General features: G+C 41.3%; 1 protein-coding gene across 2 annotated transcripts in view; it reads right to left on the bottom strand.

Annotated features, from left to right (window-relative positions):
- The window catches only part of LOC100879669 (uncharacterized), an 87,859-nt gene that overhangs the window by 28,833 nt on the left and 35,792 nt on the right, over positions 1-23,234 (bottom strand). For both annotated transcript variants that reach the window (XM_076530665.1, XM_012281550.2), the window contains exon 2: positions 18,630-18,689. In XM_076530665.1, coding sequence (XP_076386780.1) covers positions 18,630-18,663 — 34 coding nt within the window. In that variant the 5' untranslated portion in view covers positions 18,664-18,689. The remainder of the gene's footprint in view (positions 1-18,629; positions 18,690-23,234) is intronic.

Genomic DNA, 23,234 nt, shown 5'->3' on the forward strand with positions numbered 1-23,234 from the left:
AATACTAAACAGCGTACGATTGCTCGTGTTTTCGAGGATGCTGCGTTTCGAGAAATGTTCAAGGCTTCAAAAGCCTTTTGTTGAACGATTCTCAAATAGCATAAAGGCTAATCTGAATTAAAAAAGAACAATCGACACGTCATAAATCTGCCAACGAAATAGTTATTAACCCCGGTTAAAATTAATGGCGAACAATTAATTATTATCGAGAAAGGAAAGCAAAAGTGCTCGAGGGTTTTCCGCCGCGAAATCAGCGACGTCACAATCGCCGATGGGAAAATGATTCATTAGAGGAGGCAGACAGAGAGAAAAGTTGTTTGACAAACTGGCATGGTAAACAAATTGCGTAGATCTACGGTATAGGCGACGGTAAATCATACTTTGGACGTTAAGAGGATGGTTCCGTCGTTGTTCGAGGGTGCATTGGTTGCGTGAGAGAGTTGCCTCGGGCCGCATTCTCGAGACGAAAATGCGTTTCACCATGGGAGAGCTCGCGGAGTTCCCATAACGAACCTTCGGGCGTTTCCAGGTCCAATCTGGACCGGCGTGGATCGACGATCATTTGCGAATTACATGCAAATACTGGCCGCGTTGCGAAACGATCTGACGAAATCGCTTTGCCACTTTCCAAACCGATCGAAGGTTAATTCGAGAAATCAATTAGTTACGGAGTTGAAAGTGAAACATTTTTGGGGCATTTAAACTATCTTTATGCATTTCACTTATTGTACACAAATAATGTCTGCATAAATGTACATATATGTTGTTTGTGAATAATGTCTGTAAATATTGCTTATAAATAATTTCTATATAAATGTACATAATGTTGTCTATGAATAATGTCTGTAAATATTGCTTATAAATAATGTCTATATAAATGTATATGTACATATGTTGTTTATGAATAATGTCTGTAAATATTGCTTATAAATAATTTCTATATAAATGTACATAATGTTGTCTATGAAAAATGTCTGTAAATATTCTTTATAAATGATGTCTATTATAAATGTGAATAAATATTCTTCATAAATAATGTCTATTATAAATGTGAATGAATATTCTTCATACATAATGTCTACTATAAATGTCGATAAATATTCTTCATATATAATGTCTGTTATAAATGTCTATAAATAATCTTTATAAATAACGTCTATTATTAATTTCGATAAATACTGGTTATAAATAACATCTTTTTAAAAAATGTACATGTGTTACTTTATTTAAGTCAGACTTAATATTTCATTAATCTTGTGCAAAGTAATGAAGAGTGATTACCTTCCTTTTTCAGAAAAGAAGGATCAGTGATAACTGACTAAATAAAGAGTCTGGAATTTCATATAAATTGAAGTATTTAATCGAACCAATTAAAATGAAGTAGATATAATAATGATGAACTACAATGAATTATAGACATTTTTTGTATAAAAATTGATCTTATACATATAGAAGATAAAAAAATCTCAAGTACAGACTCGTTATTCTATTCTTTAAAAATTGACTACCAAATAAAGTTCGATCACAGTATAATTCCTGATTAAATCAACCAAAAAAGAGTATTAGATAATTAGAGTTCCAGACAGAAAGTATCTAATAAATATCTATGAAGAAAGTATAAAGTAAAAAACATAATACTGTTCCAAGAATAAGAATGAAAGTCAGCCAAAATAAATGGACCGTCGAAAATGCTCAAAGAATAACAAAGAAGTAAAGAAAGGAATTTTCTCGGTAGAAAGAAAATAATAAGAGGAAAAATGCAGAAATTAGGTCATCGCACGATCGCGTAACGAGGACACCGCAATCTCGTGCGTGCGGTGCACCGCGAGTTGCATTTCGCGTGGTGGAAATGCGAAATAATTTTTCTGCGAGCTCTCGCTGCCTCGAGAGGCTGCTTTACGAGCCACATAAATCACGGCTGTGCACGTGAGTGTGAGTGGGCGGAACCGCACGGTACCACAACCGTACACCATAAATTTGATACATGTTCATTGTGGTGGCTGGGTCGGTGAACAGCCAGGGTATTCCTAGCGATCGATGCTCCGCGATTTTCTATTCACCGCTAAACGCGCAAAAATTCGGGGTCATTTAGGGATACACCTGCGCTTTCGAGACTCGAGTATATACTCTTGGAAATCTTACGAATTACAGGATTTATGATGAGTTCGGGTTGGAAGGACTTTTTCGCTAGTAAACTGTTGTGGAGGCAAACAGAAATGATACATGAAATTTTGCTGAGAGATTGAATCTTGTGGAAAAAATAATTTGAGAGAAATATTGTCAAGGTCTTTGATTTAGTAACGTGTAATGTGTAACTAATAACATGTACAGTTGGAGAAAATTAAAATTCGCTAAACATAAGCAGCTGGAAAGTTTTGATGATGATGTATGGGATGCATAGAAAGAATAATATTGGAAATTGTAGTTAAGGCTGTGAAGTAGGTCCAATGTCAGACCAACGTTTCCTCATTCTTAAAAATCCTCGATACGAAGTTTGCGATATCGGTGTCTGAATGAAGGCGGCAGAATTCAGTTTGGTGGATCTCCGTTTGGAGGCAGAATCTTAGCGGAGATCGCGCGATCGAATGCGCGCAACAAGGGGCCGAAAAGTGAACCCTGTATCGCATATTTTTGCGAGGGAACGGGTCAGATTGGCTTCGTGGCTGAAAAGTAATTGCGAGATCCGAGATAGCACTGCGGTTGCCACGCAATTTGGTCCTACACAGCTGGCCTCGTTGCTCGTGGCTCGAGTCACAGTCTTCGTGATCCATTTCGCGGGGCCCGGACGTTTTCGCAACGTGTGCACCGAGCCAACCGGAGCCGACGAAAAAATTAAATTGTTTACATCGTTGTCAAGATTGCGCGTGCACTGTAAATTATACTACACGGGGCCTTGTAACCCGGGCTCCGCGTTCGCATGCCAATTAAATCGTATAAACGAAATTGCCAGCGAATAATTGGACGGTGTATCGAACGAAAAATCGGCCACGTTCGCCGGAAATTAGATGGAAAACACCGCCTCGCTCGATCTTGATGAGTCGTCGATATTTCGTAAATAGCGTTTTAACCTATTGAGAGCGGATAATGCGCATAACCGGTTAACAGTTTTAATGCGGTAATATCGGCGTAACTAGAAAAACCATGGTGGGCCTGATGCTCATCGCAAATTACTAAATACGCTAACGAGCGCTTGGCTATTAAGAAATTTAGGGTTTCTAAATTTACCAATTTTTACGGATTTGGGGATCCAGGAATTTCAGAATAGGGATTTGGAAGTTTAAGGCTATTGGGATCTAGGGATTTGGGGATCCAGGAATTTCAGAATAAGGATTTGGAAGTTTAAGGCTATTGGGATCTAGGGATTTGGGGATCCAGGAATTTCAGAATAAGGATTTGGAAGTTTAAGGCTATTGGGATCTAGGGATTTGGGGATCTTGGGATTTGAAGATTTTGGGATTTGGGGATCTTGGGATTTGGGGATCTTGGGATTTGGGGATCTTGGGATTTGGGGATCTTGGGATTTGGGGATCTTGGGATTTGGGGATCTTGGGATTTGGGGATCTTGGGATTTGGGGATCTTGGGATTTGGGGATGTTAGGAGTTGGGGATCTAGGGATTTGAGGATCTTGGGATTTGGGGATCTCGGGATTTGGGGATCTTGGGATTTGGGGATCTTGGGATTTGGGGATCTTGGGATTTCGGGATCTTGGGTTTTGGGGATCTAGGAATTTTGTAATCCAGCGATTTATAAATTTAGTTCAAGGATTTCTGAATTTATAGGTTTGGGGATTCAGGTATTTCGAAATTTATGAATTTGCAAAAGGCATTTGGGATCTAGATATTTATTGATGTGATATTTTATAAATTCAGGAATTTAGAAATGTGATGATTTGCGCGTATATAAAATTTGATTATTCGAATCTTTCAAACTCGGAAATTTAAGAATTACTTATCGAATTTATGTCCATGGAAATTTGAAAGCTTGGGAACATCGCTATTATAGTATTACATGTCCACACTGTCATTGTCATCAGATTTACCGCCAATAAGCCTCCGCATTTGATTTCCCCGATTTGACGCACCTAACAACGCGACATCGATAGCGAGAAAATAAATACGACGCGAATGGTTCAAAAGTTACCCGATCGGCTCACAGGTAACATAACACTGGTGCAATACGCACCTAGAAGTACTTCGATTAAAAGCCAGGTGAACAGCTCCGGAAAGTCAGTGGATCGTATTCAGTTTCATTCGAAAGCCATTGGTCTTTGCAGGTCCTTCAACGATGCTCTTCACGATGTTCAACAACTTACCAACAACCATCTTCGATGCATCCTCAACATTAAGAGTTCTATTAATCACGAGTCACTTGTTTCTAACTGTGCGTTCCACGGTGTTCCTTCCTTGCTATCATCAAGTTCTTCTATCAAATGCATTAACTTACTTTTGCAACAAACGACCAGCAGTATTCTTCGACTCGGCTAACAAGTTCCCTAATCAATCACGAGTTAATCTATCAAGCTCAGCCACTTCTAAACGAATCCATCGACTACGGAAGATATTTTCTATGGCCTTCTATTCTCGGCCCTGGCGTTAATTTGTCAAGTGTAATAGGCACGAGACTTGAAATGTTATTGCATCGATCGCAAGAAATGATACATCGCTCATTTTCTACGTTTTCTGAAAGAAACGCTACGAATTTTATGCTTCGTTCTTCCGTTACGGTTAAATTCCGTGATTCAGAGGTTTTTGTGGAAAGAACCGTTTGCTTATGATGCATATTGGGTACAAAGATTTCGAAGTTCTGTATGTAGGAAATTCATGTCGCATTTGGACCTAGCTAAGTTTCAGTTATGATAGGATTGAACCGAGCTAGGAATTGCTTCAAATTTGGACTGCATCGATTACATCGAACTTGAATGATGTCAAATTTGGATGACGTGAAATGTAGTTTGCATCAAATGAACATATCATGTAAAATAAATAACATAAATCATGTAAAATCTGGATCACATTGAATTTGAATCAGGTCGAATTTGAATCGCACCAAGTTAGGTGCTCCATGACGTCGGATGTTGCTTAGATCACAACGAATTTGATGCTGGTTGAATTCATATCACACTGAATATGTCTCGTGTCGAATTCACATATTGTCAAGTTTAATTCCTGTGAAATCTACATGACCTTAAATTAAGTCAAATTGTATGGCAAGTACTTGCAAGAGAGGCTTGCTATCCAAAAGCAAAGTCCAGAAAATTGCAGAGCACCAGGTTGAGTATCGCATAAAAAATGGTCAGACCGTGTAAAGCAATGATAAATAAATGGAGCGTGCCTCGTTTGTAGAACAACGCTCGATTTGTATCGTAATAACTACAGGCTGGTATTTGTGTTCCGATCAAAGGAACCGTGTTACTTGTATCCTGACGGAGAAATATCGTGCTCGCTCGCGTGTACTACGGATAACACTTTTTCCGTCTCTGTTGTTGGCGAACCACGATTTGCTTGCCTCTCTTTTTTCCATCGGCTCTGCCGCGCGTACAAAAGCAAATAATCTCGACCGATTGATAAATTAACCGGTCGTCGAAAATTTCTGAATGTGGAGCAACCGGCGAGGTTTGCTGTCCCAAGTTATCTGAGATCGATTAATTTACGCTCGCGGTTCGAAGACGTTCGCTGGTAAATTTACGAGCGAGCGACGATTCAAGGTCGATTCTAAGGATTTATTCGCGAATTCCACGAGGAGTCGGAGGGAAGAGCCGGCTATGGTAGGAACGATTTGCAAGCCGAGAACGCCCCTTCGTGATCTATTGCATAATTGGACATCTCTCGGTATATCCGTCTCGCGTGGCCGTACGTGTGCGAGCCGAAGATTACGGGGAAAGTACACCACGACAATCCGACAATCGAGTAAAGCCAACAAACTCTACGCGTCCTCTTGTCGGCCCTCGACCGAGAACATAAATTTTAATCGCTGCTCCCATTCGCTAATGTCGGGTTTGCGCTCACCTGTTCCCTTCGCTCTCGACGTTGATGCGTTTATTCCTACCGATCAAATCGACGCTGCTGGCTTTCCACTTAATTGGAGTCATAGAACTTTCGGATTATGCCGCTTTGGAATCTTTAAATTTGCCGATTTTGGAGGTTTTAGCTAAATTAACCCTTTGCACTCGATGGTCATTTGACGACAAACAGCAACGTTAAAACTTGCTACTTAAAAAGTTAAATGAATTCTCTTGAGGTTACTCTATTAGTATCTTCCACTATTGTTTGTTTCACTATGTTTATACTTTAGAAATTTTGATATCAAATTAACCCTTTGCACTCGAAGGTCATTTGACGGCAAACAGCAACTTTAAAACTTGCTGCTTGAAAAGTTAAATGAATTCTTTTGAGGTTATTTCTCTACTAGTATCTTCCACTATTGTTTGTTTCACTATGTTTATATTTTAGGAATTTTTAGACAAAATTAACTCTTTGTACTTGAAGGTCATTTGACGGCAAACAGCAACTTTAAAACTTGCTACTTAAAAAGTTAGATGAATTCTTTTGAGGTTACTCTGCTAGTATCTTCCACTATTGTTTGTTCTACTATGTTTATACATCACACGTGTCATATTATAGAATTAGTTCAAAAATGCTTTGTCCTTGCTCAAATTATTGTCTTAAAAAAAAACGGTGACTGAGAGTCACCTCTCGAGTGCAAAGAGTTTTGAGTAAAAATCTAGTTATAACACATAATCAAATTCGACCTGATTCAATCTAACTCGATTCACTACGACACTAAATTAATTTGATAACAATCTAAAGTTAAAAGATGCACACAGAACTCCTGCACTAAAACTAATTTGTAAAATGAACGTAACAAAACCCATTAATTGATAAAGAAAAAATATAGTTATGTTTAAAGCAAAAGTCTGATAAAATCTTTCGATCAGTGGAAGTTGTTTGAGCGTTGGTCGAGCAGTCTTTCCATGTTGGTGACCGTGGCCGTGAAAAGTTCAAGATTCATGTAACGATCCGACGTAATTTAATAGCCGTGTCCATCGGTGGATTGAATTGTCGAGCGCTATTAATTATAGTCTTGCCATGCTACGTGGCTATTCTGCGGGCCTAAGCAGAATTCTAAAGCATTTTGCTTCTCGCTTAATGCGCGGAGTATATCTCGTTTAACGAGCCAAGGCAGTAAAAGTAAGTAGTGTTCGAGCGTGTAACAGCGAACGTAGAATCGGCCTGCTACGTGAACAATTAATCGTTTATGGCTCGGAGAAACGAATGTTTCGTGCACGTTGCGCGCGATCAATGAAATAACTCGCTTGTTACGCCTCCTTCGACAAATTAACCGGGAAGAAGGTTATCGAAACGCAGGAGAACAAGAACGTTCCGACAGACACCTATATAGTGCAGGTTATTTGCGATTATGGGGAATTCTGGTGGAATTTTGTTCGTTTTGGTGGAGTCACTTTAGGAACAGTTTTGGAGGATGATGGTTGTTTTTATAGAGTGAAGGGTCGGATGGAAGCTTTAGGGGTGTTGGATATTTACAGAATTGGACAATGTAGGAATTCGACAATGTAAGTATTGGACAATGTAGGAATTGGACAATGTGAGTATTGGAGAATGTAAGAATTGGACAATGTAAGAATTGGACAATGTGGGAATTGGACAATGTGAGAGTTCGAGTATGTGAGAAGTTGAGTATGTGAGAATTTCAGTATGTGAGAAGTTGAATATGTGAGAATTTCAGTATGTGAGAAGTTGAGTACGTGAGAATTTCAGTATGTGAGAAGTTGAGTATGTGAGAATTTCAGTATGTGAGAAGTTGAGTATGTGAGAATTTGAGTATGTGAGAAGTTGAGTATGTGAGAGTTCGAGCATGTGAGAATTCGAGTATGTGAGAGTTCGAGCATGTGAGAATTTCAGTATGTGAGAATTTGAGTATGTGAGAAGTTGAGTATGTGAGAAGTTGAGTATGTGAGAAGTTGAGTATGTGAGAGTTCGAGCATGTGAGAATTTGAGTATGTGAGAGGTCGAGCATGTGAGAATTTCAGTATGTGAGACGTTGAGTATGTGAGAATTTCAGTATGTGAGAATTTCAGTATGTGAGAATTTTAGTATGTAAGAAGTTGAGTATGTGAGAATTTGAGTATGTGAGAATTTGAGTATGTGAGAATCTGAGTATGTGAAAATTTGAGTATGTGAGAAGTTGAGTATGTGAGAATTATCAAATATGAAAATTTAAAAATCAGAGAATGTATGAACTTGAGAATCCGAAAACTTAAGAACTAGTGAATCTAACAATCTAAAAATTCACGATTATAATTCTCAAATTCCTCTCATGAAGCTTTTGCTGTTAAAGTCACTCGTGGCCAGTGCTGGACTCACAAAGAAGCCAGAAAGAGGAACGATTCTGTTGTATCGTTGTCGCGTGTCCCGGCGACAAAGGCCGGGGTCACGAACCCCGACAACGTCCACAGGCAAGGAAGGAAGAGGAAGTCCGTGGTCGTCGAGGTTCGGCCCTGCGGGTCGTCTTGCACCGGGCGAGACAAAACATTGTCCGCCCAGCAGGACACGATGTTTAAGGAGATGAGAAGCCAGGGGTAAGGTGTGCTTCAAATTGATTTGTTGTAAGCGATACGCCACCCTCGGTGAACGAATGGTACAATAATTGGGTACATAAACAATGACCGATGAAACAATTTCTCATGCCGGTGGCACGGTGCACCGTCTACACGCTTACCCGTAATCTCTATGCCTTTATTCGCTATAATCGAACCGCCTTTCGACGATTATCGTTCGCTGAACGATTCAGTTTGCTACTATTGATGTAGATGTTCTGTATCTGCTGATATCAAGTCATACGGATATTTTGGGGATAGAGAAATCTAGAGATATTTAATTTTGTATGCTGAGTATGTGTACTGGGATATGTAGTGGTATGTGTGTAGGTACATACGTATGTACATTAGCATATGTAGATATGGGCGCATAGGGTTGTTGTTATTGTCTAAGGACATTTAGGGATCGGACATTTTCGACAGTTTAGGCTCTGAGAATATTGTGATATAGAGATATTGGGAACATTGAGATTAAGGTATATTTGGATTCAAAGATATGTACATCTGAGAATTCAGGAACCTTGGAGTATAAAAGGATCTGAAGATTTGGATCCAAAGTCAAGATTCAAATTTACCATAATCGAAGTTGTCGCATACAATGTTCATATTCAAAGATATTGAGATACATCTAGATCTAAAGATACAGATATTTGTAGAGGTAGAAATACAGGAATATGAGAATCTGGAGATACCTCGAACTATTTCAGAAATGCCTCAAATGAACATACAATCTCCCCATACATTAGATAATAATCAAATTTCCAACATAAAGATATTCAGATAATCGAACAACGCCCTAGGCAATAAATTGAAGAGTCGAAGGAGCAAAATGTTTTCGTTAGTATCGTGTTATAAGTTTGGGGTGGTGTCGTGGTCAGCGAAAAGAAACGAGGATCCTGGAGGAAGGACGGGTTCCTCGTAAAGAAGGAAAGTCACGACGTGTCCTTGCGCACGCACGATCATTAAGGCCATTAAGCGTTATCTCGGCGAGGGAGACGCCACTTAAATGCATGCTTTAACGCCGCGTGGCGCGAAAGCAGCGGAAACGCGGCCTCGTACGCGCGCGATTGCGCTTCGCGACCACAACTAATAACGTAACCGAAGAAACGAGACCGAACGGGAAAAATCTACGCTCACAATGTTCACGGTGATAAATTCTTATTAACGTTCACTGTTAATTGCGCCCACTCGAACGGCTCAACACTGTGGCAAAAGCGAACGACGAAATAAACGCGCATGAAATAGCGCACGTACCTGGCGGCCTCACCGAAAGGCGATCGCCTTTTTCGAGACTCGCTTGATGGGTAAGCGGTAAAAAACGGTTTTATCATCTGCGGAGTAGATGGTACTCGATAAAGCGAACTTTCGGAGCCGTAAGCAGTTTTTGATTTTAATCAAACGTGATTCCGCGTACTTTTCACGAGCCTCCGGTATGGAGGACTGTTTTAACGAGATTTTTATTTTAATTGGTTATTTAACGTTATCCGTACAATTTCGCTGGATTTTATTTCACCGATTTTTATACACAAAAGTTTCGATACGGTTTGATCACTTGAAAGTATCGGGAAATGGAACGGTGTATTAATTTGGAGCATAAAAATGCTGCGTTCCGTTAATTTTGTCGATACAAAATGGCCGACTGTACAGTGATTGTACATACAATGACTGTGGTTATACAGTGATTCGTTTTGAAACATAGAATGTCTATCACGATTTCATCGCGTGAAAGTGTCATAAAATAGTACTTATGTCGACGATTTTAATCTTATGATTTTATGTAAACGACCGAGTGGTTTTATCGTACTCTTAACTCAAAATGGCGGAATCCTCTGAACGTAGGGTCGAATTTGTAGCACCGTCCATCGACAAGCATCATCAGCTCATAACGAAAAACATTTATGAATCACTAATGTAATAATTTTTATTGAAGCCTTAAATGGGCGCATCATAAATGCTAATATCGCGATGCTTTTCATCGAAGCCGCGTGTGTTCAAATCGATGACCGCTGTTTAATTGGGGTCCGCCATTTTGCATAAGGTATGAATAAACCGTTGATCTAATCATGTCCACGACACATTAAGCTTCGAACTGACACGCCACAAGCGTTATTTTACGAGACTTTTATGTCATTAAATTATATCAGACTTCCTACGTTTGATCCGATATGCAGCAACCTAACAATTTAATTTTATGACGTTGGTCGTTGATGACCCTCGCAGCAATCAACTTCTCAACGGCATCGTTTTGCATAACGAAAAAAAATCCACGTATAAAATTCAACAGAGATCTCTATCGGTAAAATTCATTTTGATAATCCTGTACTCTTAACGGATTCCACTCCTAATCTAATCTGTTTCATTTATCAACATTTTTTATTCGCGTTAACGAGCAGTGTCTCCACGTTCGATTATTCCCTTTTTGATGACGTTGAATCCGGAAAGCAGCCAGTTAGAAGCGACACGACGGACAAGCTACGAGCACGGCATAGGTGTTGCCTCATTAACAGATTCCCGAGTTGCTCATTAATGGACTTCAGCACATTCGATCAAAGTCCCGTTGCCGGACTCGAATTAGGATTCCTATACGCGACAAAACGCGTCGCGGTAAGTTAAACCGCCGAACGGGTCACTTCGGATAAGAAGAAGTGCTTTACGATCGTTGGGATTTCCTTCGCTCCCTTATCCACTTTGTGATTACTCCGTCTCGGAAGCGGCGTTGATTGGCTGGCAGAACGTTCACGGCTAATGAAATTTAATTGCCGTCGATTAAAACGGTCCGGCTTATCTGCGGTTTGCCTAGCATAAACCTGCTCAAAAAGTTCCAACATCCTCGCGGTAATTTGTTCAACCTGTAATTATCGCTTTCAGTATGATAGGTAGGAACGTTTCGAACGGTACATCCCTCAAATGGATACGAAAATGTAGTTTCTTTCAAATTGAGAGTAAACGCAAAGGGTTGCAATCTTCCACTTGTCGATTGTAGGAGAAAGGTAGTCAACTGTAGGGTTTAGATGATCACTGAAACCTTTCATAAGGAGTTAAATCATAATTGCGTCAGTACATTTCTGGTCAAAGTGGAGTACACTTGAATGCAACATAGTTTCTTTCCAAATGAAAGTAACCGCAAAGGGTCTTTATCCTCCAACAATTGTTCTCAAATATAAAGGAAAGATGAGGGATAGATGATCAGTTAGACCTTTGATAAGGTGATAAATGGTAATTGCGTCGGCTCGTTTTCGAAATCGTGATATGAGGAAGCGATTATGATTTTGGGTGCTGGTGGGTTCGCGTGCCGAGGTCGTGATCCGAGCAAGAGGCGTGGGAACGAGAACGTCCCCGAAGTTTTAAAGCCTCGAATTAACTTCTTTTTGTTTCTCGCCGCGGAAAAGAATTTCGACGGACAAATTGGCGAGCCTTGCCGAACCCTGAAAGACGTTCTCCGGTTACGGTTCCCCGTAACGAGACCTCTTCGGTCACCCGTTAGCTGCTGCTGCTCCGGGATCGTGCGAATTTTCGACGATCCTTTCCAATCACCCGTGAACTTTGACTTTCGACATTCAACGTATGCACAATCGATTCAAACTGCTCGAATACTAATTTCCAAGCTTGGCGATTTGCGAGTTTCGGAATTTGGGGAGTTGTAATTTGGGGAAACTTGGAGATTTGAAATCCTAATACAAGATATTTTACCCATCACTCCATCGATATTTTGTGCACTCTCTGATTTCAGCTCATTCTGTAACTACTACCCAGCTAATTACATAAATGACTGCTATCCAGCTCTGTCCACATAACAGCTCGCAGGAGCAAATGTGTGTCCGGTGTAGATATAAATATGACAAAAGAGAAGAAAAGGACATTGATGCAGACAAATTGCTAAAGTAACGTCGACATCGCGAACGTTGAAAGGGAACAACGTTATTCGCCGATGTTTTTAATTAATGATGTTCGTTAAGAGAGACATTGTCCCTTTAATCGCGGGGATAGAATCTCGCGAATATGGCTGACGTTTAATTCCATCGGTGCGCGCGCTCGAGAACGCGGTGTACGCCGTCGTTTCGCGATTCGGAATTAATGTACCAATTAATGGCTTCATCGTGTGGGCAGCCAGCAACCGGAAATTATGACGTTGTTTCTCCCCGGTTTCTGCCACGGTGCGTTATAAAGGAGGAAGCTGCCCGGTCGGACGTTTATGGACAAAGAAACACAATTGAGCCTGTCCGCGAGAGTAACCGTGGCCGAGAAAGGGAAGAGAAAATAAATTAATCCTTGCACGAGCTTGCTAGGGGAAAGACACCGATAAAGGCCGATGCTCTGACTTTCACCCAATCACATGTCCCCTGTAATACTTTGAATAGGTTGATAAGAGGAGCAGTTTATCCCATGTTTACTTGATTGATATGAAGGAACTGTAATTAGTGAATGTAACTCACATATGACTCACGTAGTCACATGTCACTCATATGTAACATTGAATCTGATACCGTATTTAATAATAGCAGGTTGATATTGGATTTTTGGTGATGACACTTGTGGATGGAGAAGATGGTGGAGTTGGACTATGTATAATTGAGGTACTATTTGTATAATAGAAGTTTTATGTTATGTATTGAATTGTGTATACTGAGTGGACAATGGGCACTGAACATTTGCTATCAAATAGTGGATATTAAACGGAAAGTACTCAATAGGAGATAGTCAGTTGCTGGTACTAGTTAGTGGCTGATAAATGTATACTAGAGAACAGGTACTAACCTGTGGACATAAATGTACCATACTGAAAACAGGCTATTTTATACTATATCCATGATAGTTAACATTAAACAGCGGACAACTAGATACTGTCCTCTAAATTTTCTAAATCTATTACATCTACTAAATGTATTAAATACTACATAGTGACCTAGAAAGTTTTTAAAAAATGTGAAGAGGGTAATTTTTGTGGAAAGATCAAATCGAGTAGAGGAGAAGGTCAGAAAGGTAAACGGGAAGTTGACCCCCGGGGGAAAGGACCAAGCGAGAAAGTCAGTCGACTCTTAAAGACGTCGGCACCGCTTAATTATCATGCTAATTAGTCGCAACGAACCCCATGGCGTGAACGACGAAAAACATGGGTCACCTTTGAGCGAGCGTTTCGTGATCGATGCGCGAAACCTCACAGCGTGATCCTCGTTAATTATTTTATTGTCGGTGCCTCGGGCTGGGACATAATAAACAGTCCTTGTCCAATAGCGGCTACGTGATTCGTTTTATGGGGCGTTTACCCCGTGGCGTAGACTGTTCTCGTGATTGAATCGAGGAACATCCTCTCGTTAACTCCAATATAGTTACCAATCGCGTTTTATTGTGATTGTAATTTAGCTATCTCCTTGGAATTTATAAATTGTACATTGTCGGAAAGAGGGTATAGAAATCAAATTTTATTACTCTGACTTATGACGCACTCGTGATGCACATTGCACTTTGGATACAAAAAATCAAAATTATATTTGCAGTAAGAGTTTAGAGTTTAATATCAAATTTACATAATGAAGGATGCATACATTTAGAATATACTAATCATTGCTCTTCCAATCATTAAGAAACATGACAAATCCTCCGACAAACGTCGCGTGCACGAGTATCCTCATCCCTTCACTTCTTTATATTCGTATCTTTCCGAGCGTCTAGTTATGAAATAAAACAGCGTTGTATCACACGAATACCCGTACACATTAAGTTCGCGAGGTGGCGCAATAACTCGGGGAGGACTTTTACGCGGGACGAGAGAGAAAGAGAGAGTCTTGATTTACAGCTGCTTCACGACCTGCCTTAATAGAAGAACTGCCAACCTACAAGCCGCCTAAGACCACCTTCTTCTTAACAGCCCGTGAATCTCTTCTTGCGTCGACGGGATTCTTGCCGGGACGATTGCTTCCCTCGAACGTGTCCGATTCGCTCGAGAACATCTATCAAACGCTCGGGACTTAGGCAGCCATCGTGTTTTCCGTCGGCTCGAACATTCGAACATTCAAATGTTTTACGAGAATCGCGCGTGGCTTCGTTAAGATTCCATTGATCCTACGTTTCTTCTACCCAGCCGGCTTAGCTAATGCATAAAAGTGCAACTGACTTCATCAAGAGTAACAGTATCGGCCAGTCATTAGGCTGCCTGATGAAACTGACACGGCTTAGCCTCCTCAACATTCATCAGGATACACACTGGATGTGTTGTTTAATAGACTGCCAACTGTGCTAGGTCAATTTTGATGGGGAACTAGTTGATGCTGCTTTCTGTTTCACTGGAGGGAAATACATTACATAGTTTCAATCTTTGTAACGTTAAGGGGAGGATACCAATCTTACACCACGTCGAATCGAACTGCTTCGAATTGAATTGTATCGACTTGGACCACGCCGAATTGGAGAATGTTGGTTTAGACTTCGTTGAATTGGTTCAGGACCAATTCTAAGTCTAGAACGTTGGTCCTACGTTGAATTGGATAATGTCGAATTGGTTTGCGCCAAATTGAATCTCGCTGAATCGCACCATGTCGAATTAGACCATAGTGAATTGAACCATGCCAAATTAGATTGTGCCGAAGTAGACCACGTCGAATTGAACCACGTCGATTTGGATTGCGCCGAGTTGGACCATGTCGAATTAAACCACGCCGAATCGGACCGCGTGGAATTAGACCACGCCGAATTGGACCACGTCGAATTAGACCACGTCGAATTGGGTTCACATTGAATTGCGTTCACGTCGAATTGGACCACGCCGAATTGGACCACGCCAAATGGGTTTCACGTCGAATTGAACCACGCCGAATTGGGTTCACGTCGAATTGGATCACGCGGAATTGGATCACGCCGAATCGGATCACGCCAAATTGGACCACGTCGAATCGGATCACGCCAAATTGGACCACGTCGAATTAGACCACGTCGAATTGGACCACGTCGAATTGAACCACGTCGAATTAGACCACGCCCAATCGGACCATGTCAAATTGAATCTCATCAAATCCGCCCACGCCGAACCGAATCTCTTCGAAATATTCCACACCAAAATAAATCGCGCCAAATTGGACCACAACGAATTAAATCCTGATGGAATTGAATCTCGAATGGGACTACGTCGAAAATGAATTACATCAAACAGGATCACGTCAATTTCGACCTGACCACGTCGACCACTTCACCGATACGAAAATTGAGAAATTTATATCTCGCACTTAAAAACCTAAAGTTGCATGCATCACCAAATGTCAAGGCTTATCTATATACCAACATATTCTTCACGCATCATCTTAACAGCTCCACTCAGTGCACTACAGGACGAAGGTGTTAACACTCGGTATAATGTTTCGCTTCTTCATCAGAGCACTCAATTCGATCTTGACACGCGTTCTTATCGTCCGAGCAGAGATATCCGAGCAAATGCTTGGCTTCTACACTCGTATCTTCTTTCTGTCGGTTTAAAAAGGGTTCTGGTTGCGAGGACATCGTAATACCCGGGATCCTTGAAGTGGTTACACGAAGGGGCGATAAGCGACGACACTTTTGTGAGCGCCGAACGTGGTTGGACAGGGAGAGGACCAGAAACGGTAGCCAATACGGTCACACCGCGACGATGGAAATGAGACATTAAAACCACAGACTGGACCGCCTGTAATGGAGTTATTACGCCGATAGATAGATGCTGAAGAGGTCGTGGCTAAAAGAGGAGGAGGAAAATGACGTTCCGACTCTGATAGGTAGAAACATGAACATTAATAGCTGGACATCGTGCGCCGAGCAAAACGACCTTGTTAATGGAGCCAGGATCGGTTTGCAGCGGGTCGTTGACTCGGATATTAATACAAACGGCCAAACATTCTGATGGAATGTTTAAATACTTATCTGTAATTCCGTGTGTTAGTGTACGTGGTATCGTGCATGGTTCGTTTAATATGTCAGGATTCATTAGATTTAAGGTTTGCTAACTGAGCTTGCATTCGCGTTATACCGTTCGATTACTGGAACTATTCGAGTATCGAATATTCGAAGATTCTGGATACCTGGAAATATTGAACAGATGAAGAAGTTTTATCATGTCATTTTATTTAGGAGTTCATCCAAGTCCAAGAATAATCAAATTCGACAGGAATGAAATCTGGCCTGGTCACATATGACGTCTAAGAATGAATATGGATAACTAATTATGTGTATACACATATGCATGTTGTTGATCATGAATTTATGAATGAATCTTTGAATATAGATGAATAATGAGATAAATAAATATACTTAACTATGAATCTCATAAACAAGTCCATGAAAGAACGAATCCCTAAAAATTATGACATGTATGACTTCAAGTAGTCTTGCAATAATTTTAAATTATGAGTGACCAACAGTTGAACAGAATATTAGACAAAGAACGAAAGGTAGAAAATACAGATTTTTGCTTAAAACCATAGAGTTAAATAAAGTGTTCGAAAGGAAGAGGAGACAAATTCGTATCTGAGATTGCGCTGAGACTCGTCAGACTCGCCAGCAGAGATGGCTGAGATTCACCGGAGAACGTCGGGTCTTTCCCCAGGAGGATACCTCATGCAGATTCCTCTTCATTCGTATTAATAACGAGAGTCTGGCCAGGCCAGACCGCAAAGCCAAGGTCATCGGGGTTAAGGCGTGTTCAACAAGCTGTTCATGGCTACTACCTAAAGGGACTAGGCTCTTCTGCGCACCCGGAAGCGTAGCCAGTGTCTTGTAACTCAAGAACGTCTGCGCTGCCTTCCAAGACATTCTATCTCCGGAATTTCTGATATGTCCACGTTCGAATCACAAAACACTTTCCTTGTTCCTCCATTTCGAACGGAGAAAGATACCGTGACAAGGATACCTTTCAGTAAAAGTGGACTTTAGCCATAGGTGCAGCTTGCATATTCTAGAACGTAGATTCTTCGATGAGTGAGCATACTGTGTGTCGATTTAACCACGGATTCTCCTCATAATTCTTACCAGATAACTTCCGTAATTTATGAGCAGATTTGCGTGATTAAGGATGCGTAATGGATTAAGCATGTTCACACATATGGGAATGTTTCTTAATAAATTTATTGAGCATGCGTGGATATTACATGTGTGGACTACAATTTCTTTTTGAAGATTTATTATAGTTAAAGACGTGAGTTTGAAGTCGTCCTTGAATTTCGAAGTAAAGTCTACCAGTGACACTCCACATATGTATTACGTCGTACGTTTTTAGATTTAAAACAATGCAGAGAGTTCAAAAGAGTCAACATGTAAAGTGCAACGCGGAGGATTGCAAAGTGGGTGATACATTGAATGCTATAACATAAATTTTGATAATATAAATGGAAATGAAGGTGGTTTTGATGATTTCTGCATCATCGAGCACTTCCGTATAGGGACAGGTATATTCTATTTATTATAAGTCGGAGAAGTGGACAATCGGGAGCCGTGGTCGAGCGTAAATCACGACGGATCGTCTGGTGGCGCGCCTTAACGCTAAGCACTGGGTATATGGAATCTATAAGAGGGATGCGCAGGCGGCAGTGATATATCGTACGAGTCCCTCCATTGTCTCTGACTAAGTTCACAACGACGGGCCACCGAGCAACGAGACTCTTCCTCGTATTAATTACAACGTCCGAGCGAAACCACCGGTTCAGCCGAGCCTCTGGACCAAACGGCTAGCTCGATTTTTCTTCGAGCTCAGCGGGCATCAATGAATCTGGCCGAATACCTCGTGCTCACATATCTCTTCAATTTCGCTCATATTTCTCCTCTATAATATGGTACCAGACTCTTATGATAGTAAATATAAAACATGTTATTGCATTAAATACAACAAAAATACTTCATTGAAAAGTACACCAAATATAAAAATATGAAACTCTTCATCAAATACGCAAATCAATATCTTTCACAATCATTCAATTTTCACAGTCAATCAAAAATACACAATACATGAATTAAAAAATGGTAGAATATAAAAGAAACGAATCAAAATCTTCTACTCACCACTTGGAGCCTGCCTGCACAGTCTTGCGAACATCTTTCAGTTTGACGATGCACATCTACCTGAAACGAGAAAGTAGAATAGTGAGTTAATTGCAAAAGAAAGTACGAATCTATTGGAAATTTTGCATAGTTAACGACCGTCCGATAATTACGAAACGGATATCAAAATTCATAAGCGGGAACGAGGTATCGAACCTTGGCGTAGCATAACTCATAACGCCCGAGGCGTAACGGTGTCGAGTGTCAGATGGGATATTTCCTCAACGCTAATGGCTACCAGTCGTCTGCTAATAATTACTAGCTCTCCTTGACTAATAGGTAACGACAGGTGATCTTCCGTCACGTTTTATCCTATAACTATACTCCGGTCTACGGATTTCACGCTGCCCGCCAGGCACGTCAGCTATCGATCGCCGATGGTACATTGAAAAATAAACCTCGCAAAAAACGTCATTCACGGTTCCGGGACTGTTATATAATAACATCTCACCAACCATGAAATTTAATTAAATATTAACGTTTGCATATAATGCTGGAATATTATACAGGTTTTTTTTAGTACTGTGCTATAGAATTGACAGGAAACATCGTTTAGGTAAAGTACATGAATAATGGCGCATTTTCATACTGTTACCGGTTCTGTATTGCTGCGTTGCATGACGATGCGATTAATGGCTATAAGAGAAATGGTCACGTATTAGATCGCTATGTGTTACATCTACGCGGTAGATTGCCACGCGTTGTGTCGCGAAGCGTTAAAGAGCCATGCGTTTACCACACATGGAGCTTTTGATGCGTTGTTTTCTCCGGACGTGGTATTTTTGGGGCGTTGAGTTCTCCACGCGTGATATTTTGGACGCGTTGAGTTCTCCACGCGTGGTGTATTGAGCGCGTTCAGTTCTCCACGCGTGGTAGTAAGAACGTGTTGAGATCTCCACGCGTGGTAGTTTGAATGCGTTGAGTTCTCCACGCGTGGTAGTTAGGATGCGTTGAGATCTCCACGTGTGGTAGTTTAGATGCGTTGAGTTCTCCACGCATGGTAATTTAGGGCGCGCTGAATTCTCCACGCGTGGTATTTTGGACGCGTTAAGTTCTTCACGTGTGGTATTTTGGACGCGTTGAGTTCTCCACGTGTGGTATTTTCGGCGCATTGAATTCTCCACGCGTGGTAATTTGGATGCGTTGAGTTCTCCACGCGTGGTAGTTTAGATGCGTTGAGTTCTCCACGCATGATAGTTTAGGGCGCGTTAAGGTCTCCACGCGTGGTAGTTAATATGCGTTGAGATCTCTACGCGTGGTAGTGTGGATGCGTTGAGTTCTCCACGCGTGGTATTTTCGGCGCATTGAATTCTCCACGCGTGGTATTTTGTACGTGTTGAGTTCTCCACGCGTGGTAATTTGAACGCGTTGAGTTCTCCACACGTGGTACTTGCAACGCCTTGTATTCATAACCCATAGTATTCCTAATATGCTGTATCCTCGGTGCACAATACTTTCGGTGCGTTGTGTTCTCTACCTAATTCTCTACCTAATTTTCCACGATATTCTCATTGCATCACGTTCTTCACTGACAATATTCTCAACACGCCATATTCCTCACGCATCAAATTCTCCACATGCATACTCAATACGCCACATTCCCCACATATTATATTCTCAAATTTCTCCAAATTTCCAAAATAATCCCCATCAAAAATCCCAAAATAAAGATCACCAAAATCACAGTATCACAACAAAATCTTTATTAAATCAAACACAAAGAAATCTCAACATCGAACACCTACCAGATCGAGTTTTCGATCAGCCAGTTATCTGATGGAAGTAACGCGTATCTGACAGTGGCGCGTCCAAAGGGAAGCATTCCCGACATGTTTTTGATCAGGGTCGACGTCGCAGAACGCGTTGGGAGTCTCGGGTTGATCAAAGCTGACGGAGATCTTCGAATGGCCAGGTTTCATCAGAATTTCAGATGACGAAGCCTGATGAAAATTTATCGAGAGGTTCTGGCCGGAAAGGATAGACAAATTGTCGAACGCGACGCGTACGAAGCTCTTTTCATTTGTCCGGTCTCGGTAAACGTGTCATAGCGGTATATTTACGAGACAACGGAATTCGTTTTCCCAGGTTGCGCCGGGAGTTTATCGAATGAATTCGAAGTGCCTTTTTTTTTCAAGACTTCGCGGACGTTTCCGAGTTTGATGTTGCGTATACATAAACGATCGTTCGCGTCGTACCGAGTAAATATCGCGTCTTCAAAGGACCAATCGTAAATTTATATTTACGCCGACAAGTATTGTCGCAGATAGAATAATGAACCGCATAAATTGCCGCGATGATTTTCCGTGAGGAATGTTTTTGACCGGAGCGCACAAAAGGATAGATTAACGCGATTCTTTCGTTTTAACATATTATCTTATCGAAAGATCGCTGGGGGAGAAGAAAATTGAGCTGCAGGTTCGCACACAGTGAAATTATCATTTACAATGATCATTAGCATGCGACAAGCGACGGTAAGATGAGAAAGTCGTCGGGCCGTTTACGTAATAGCACGAAGAGGAAACACGGTCTACGCTGTGTGTACCATTTGTACCCGTGTTGTTGCGCATAAATGCGCAAAAATGATTTACATCGTTCCCGGTGCTTCTAGATAATGGTCTTTCTATACCTCCGACGAAATGGGAGGCAGAGGGACAGAGACAGAGAAGGAACATTAAAACCAGAGACTTCACCGGTGTAAGCGTCATTAGCTTCTTTGCCTTCCTGCTGACGGATAACTTTTCTAATTCGCAATTTAAGATACGATCAGGAAACTACTTTAATTTATCTGTATGGTGGCTTGATTAACCGACCATCAATCCTCGAGAGAGATGTTTCAACTTATAAACGGACTGTAATTTGCAGAACAGTGGAGCCAAGAAAGAAACTCAGTTCGAACCTCGTAATCAGAACAAGTATTCTGAATATCTAACACTTTTATTTTAGGATACATTGACAGACGTATTAAATGCTTCTCTAAATGAGTAATGCTTGAGAAACAATTTTACATAAATAATCGTTATTCGAATGTTATAAGAATGTTGTCAGTTATCAAAGTATTATTTCGTTGCAAAAATTTTTTCATAGACAAAATATTACCAGTTACAAGTTTAGGACTCGTTAAGTTCTCCACGCGTGGTAGTTTAGATGCGTTAAGACCTCCACACGTGGTAGTTTAGGGTGCGCTGAGTTCCCCACGCGTGGTAGTTTAGAGCGCATTGAGTTCTCCACGCGTGGTAGTTAAGATGCGTTGAGACCCCCACGCGTGGTAGTTTAGGACGCGTTGAGTTCCCCACGCGTGGTAGTTTAGGGCGCGTTGAGTTCTCCACGCGTGGTAATTTAGGGCGCGTTGAGTTCCCCACGCGTGGTAGTTTAGGGCGCGTTGAGTTCCCCACGCGTGGTAGTTTAGGGCGCGTTGAGTTCCCCACGCGTGGTAGTTTAGGACGCGTTGAGTTCCCCACGCGTGGTAGTTTAGGGCGCGTTGAGTTCCCCACGCGTGGTAGTTTAGGGCGCGTTGAGTTCCCCACGCGTGGTAATTTAGAGTGCGTTGAATTCTCCACGCGTGGTAGTTAGAATGCGTTGATATCTCCACGTGTGGTATTGTGGACGCGTTGAGTTTCCCACGCGTGGTAGTTTAGGGCGCGTTGAGTTCCCCACGCGTGGTAGTTTAGGGCGTATTGAGTCCTCCACGCGTCGATCACAAGTGTGAGATAAGTTTGAGAAAACGAACATACAACTTATAATCAGAATATTTGCATTTCTTCCTGCTGTAAATACTGTGAGAACAATATAAAACTTTATTAAAGAATGTAGAATACAGCTAGTCATTATAAACGTTTGTATTGTACTCATGTGAAAACCAATTTGAAGATCCACAAGCAATAAACAAACCACTTCCAATTATTCCAGTCGGCGAAATCGCAAAAGAATTCCGTGTTTGTATAAGAGCGTAAAATAATGGAAATCAATTTCCATTAATGTCAGTGCACGTTGCGAGAGAATTTCACACCCGAGCTATTCGAAAAGGCATTAAGAATAAAAAAGAACGAAGCGTATAAGCTGCATCGGAGGAACGGGAGTACCGGGCCAGTCGTGTTCTCTTCGGCATAATTACCCGGGATACAGCCATTAATTAGTATCGCTAATTATGTGGAACAGCGGCAGCAAATACGGTGCTCTGTTCGGGGATTCAAAGCCCTCTTGGTTTATCCTATTTGTCGCGCATAAATAACGGATTAACGCCGCGATATGGTAGCTTATGCAAATGCAAGTTCAAAGTTTATTGCATTTAATTAACCATATAATCGGGATTGAGGATGATAAACTGCGGTGGAGCCGGTGTGGCCACGTTTTAATCGATTTTAGGATGCGATCGAAAATTTTGACCAAAGGTGGCCCGCTAAACGGATGACTTCCGGCCATTGAGAGTTCGCGGCGATTGCCTTTTGTGCGCGGCGCGATAATAACGTATCGTAATGTATTGCTCGCACGATGCTTGGGCTGCGATAAATTATTCAGCACGCTTGGGCAATGAGCACGTTGCTAGATTCACCGTTTTACGGTTCCGTC

This window comes from Megachile rotundata, chromosome 4 (genome assembly GCF_050947335.1).
Source record: "Megachile rotundata isolate GNS110a chromosome 4, iyMegRotu1, whole genome shotgun sequence".
Lineage (NCBI taxonomy): Eukaryota > Metazoa > Arthropoda > Insecta > Hymenoptera > Megachilidae > Megachile > Megachile rotundata.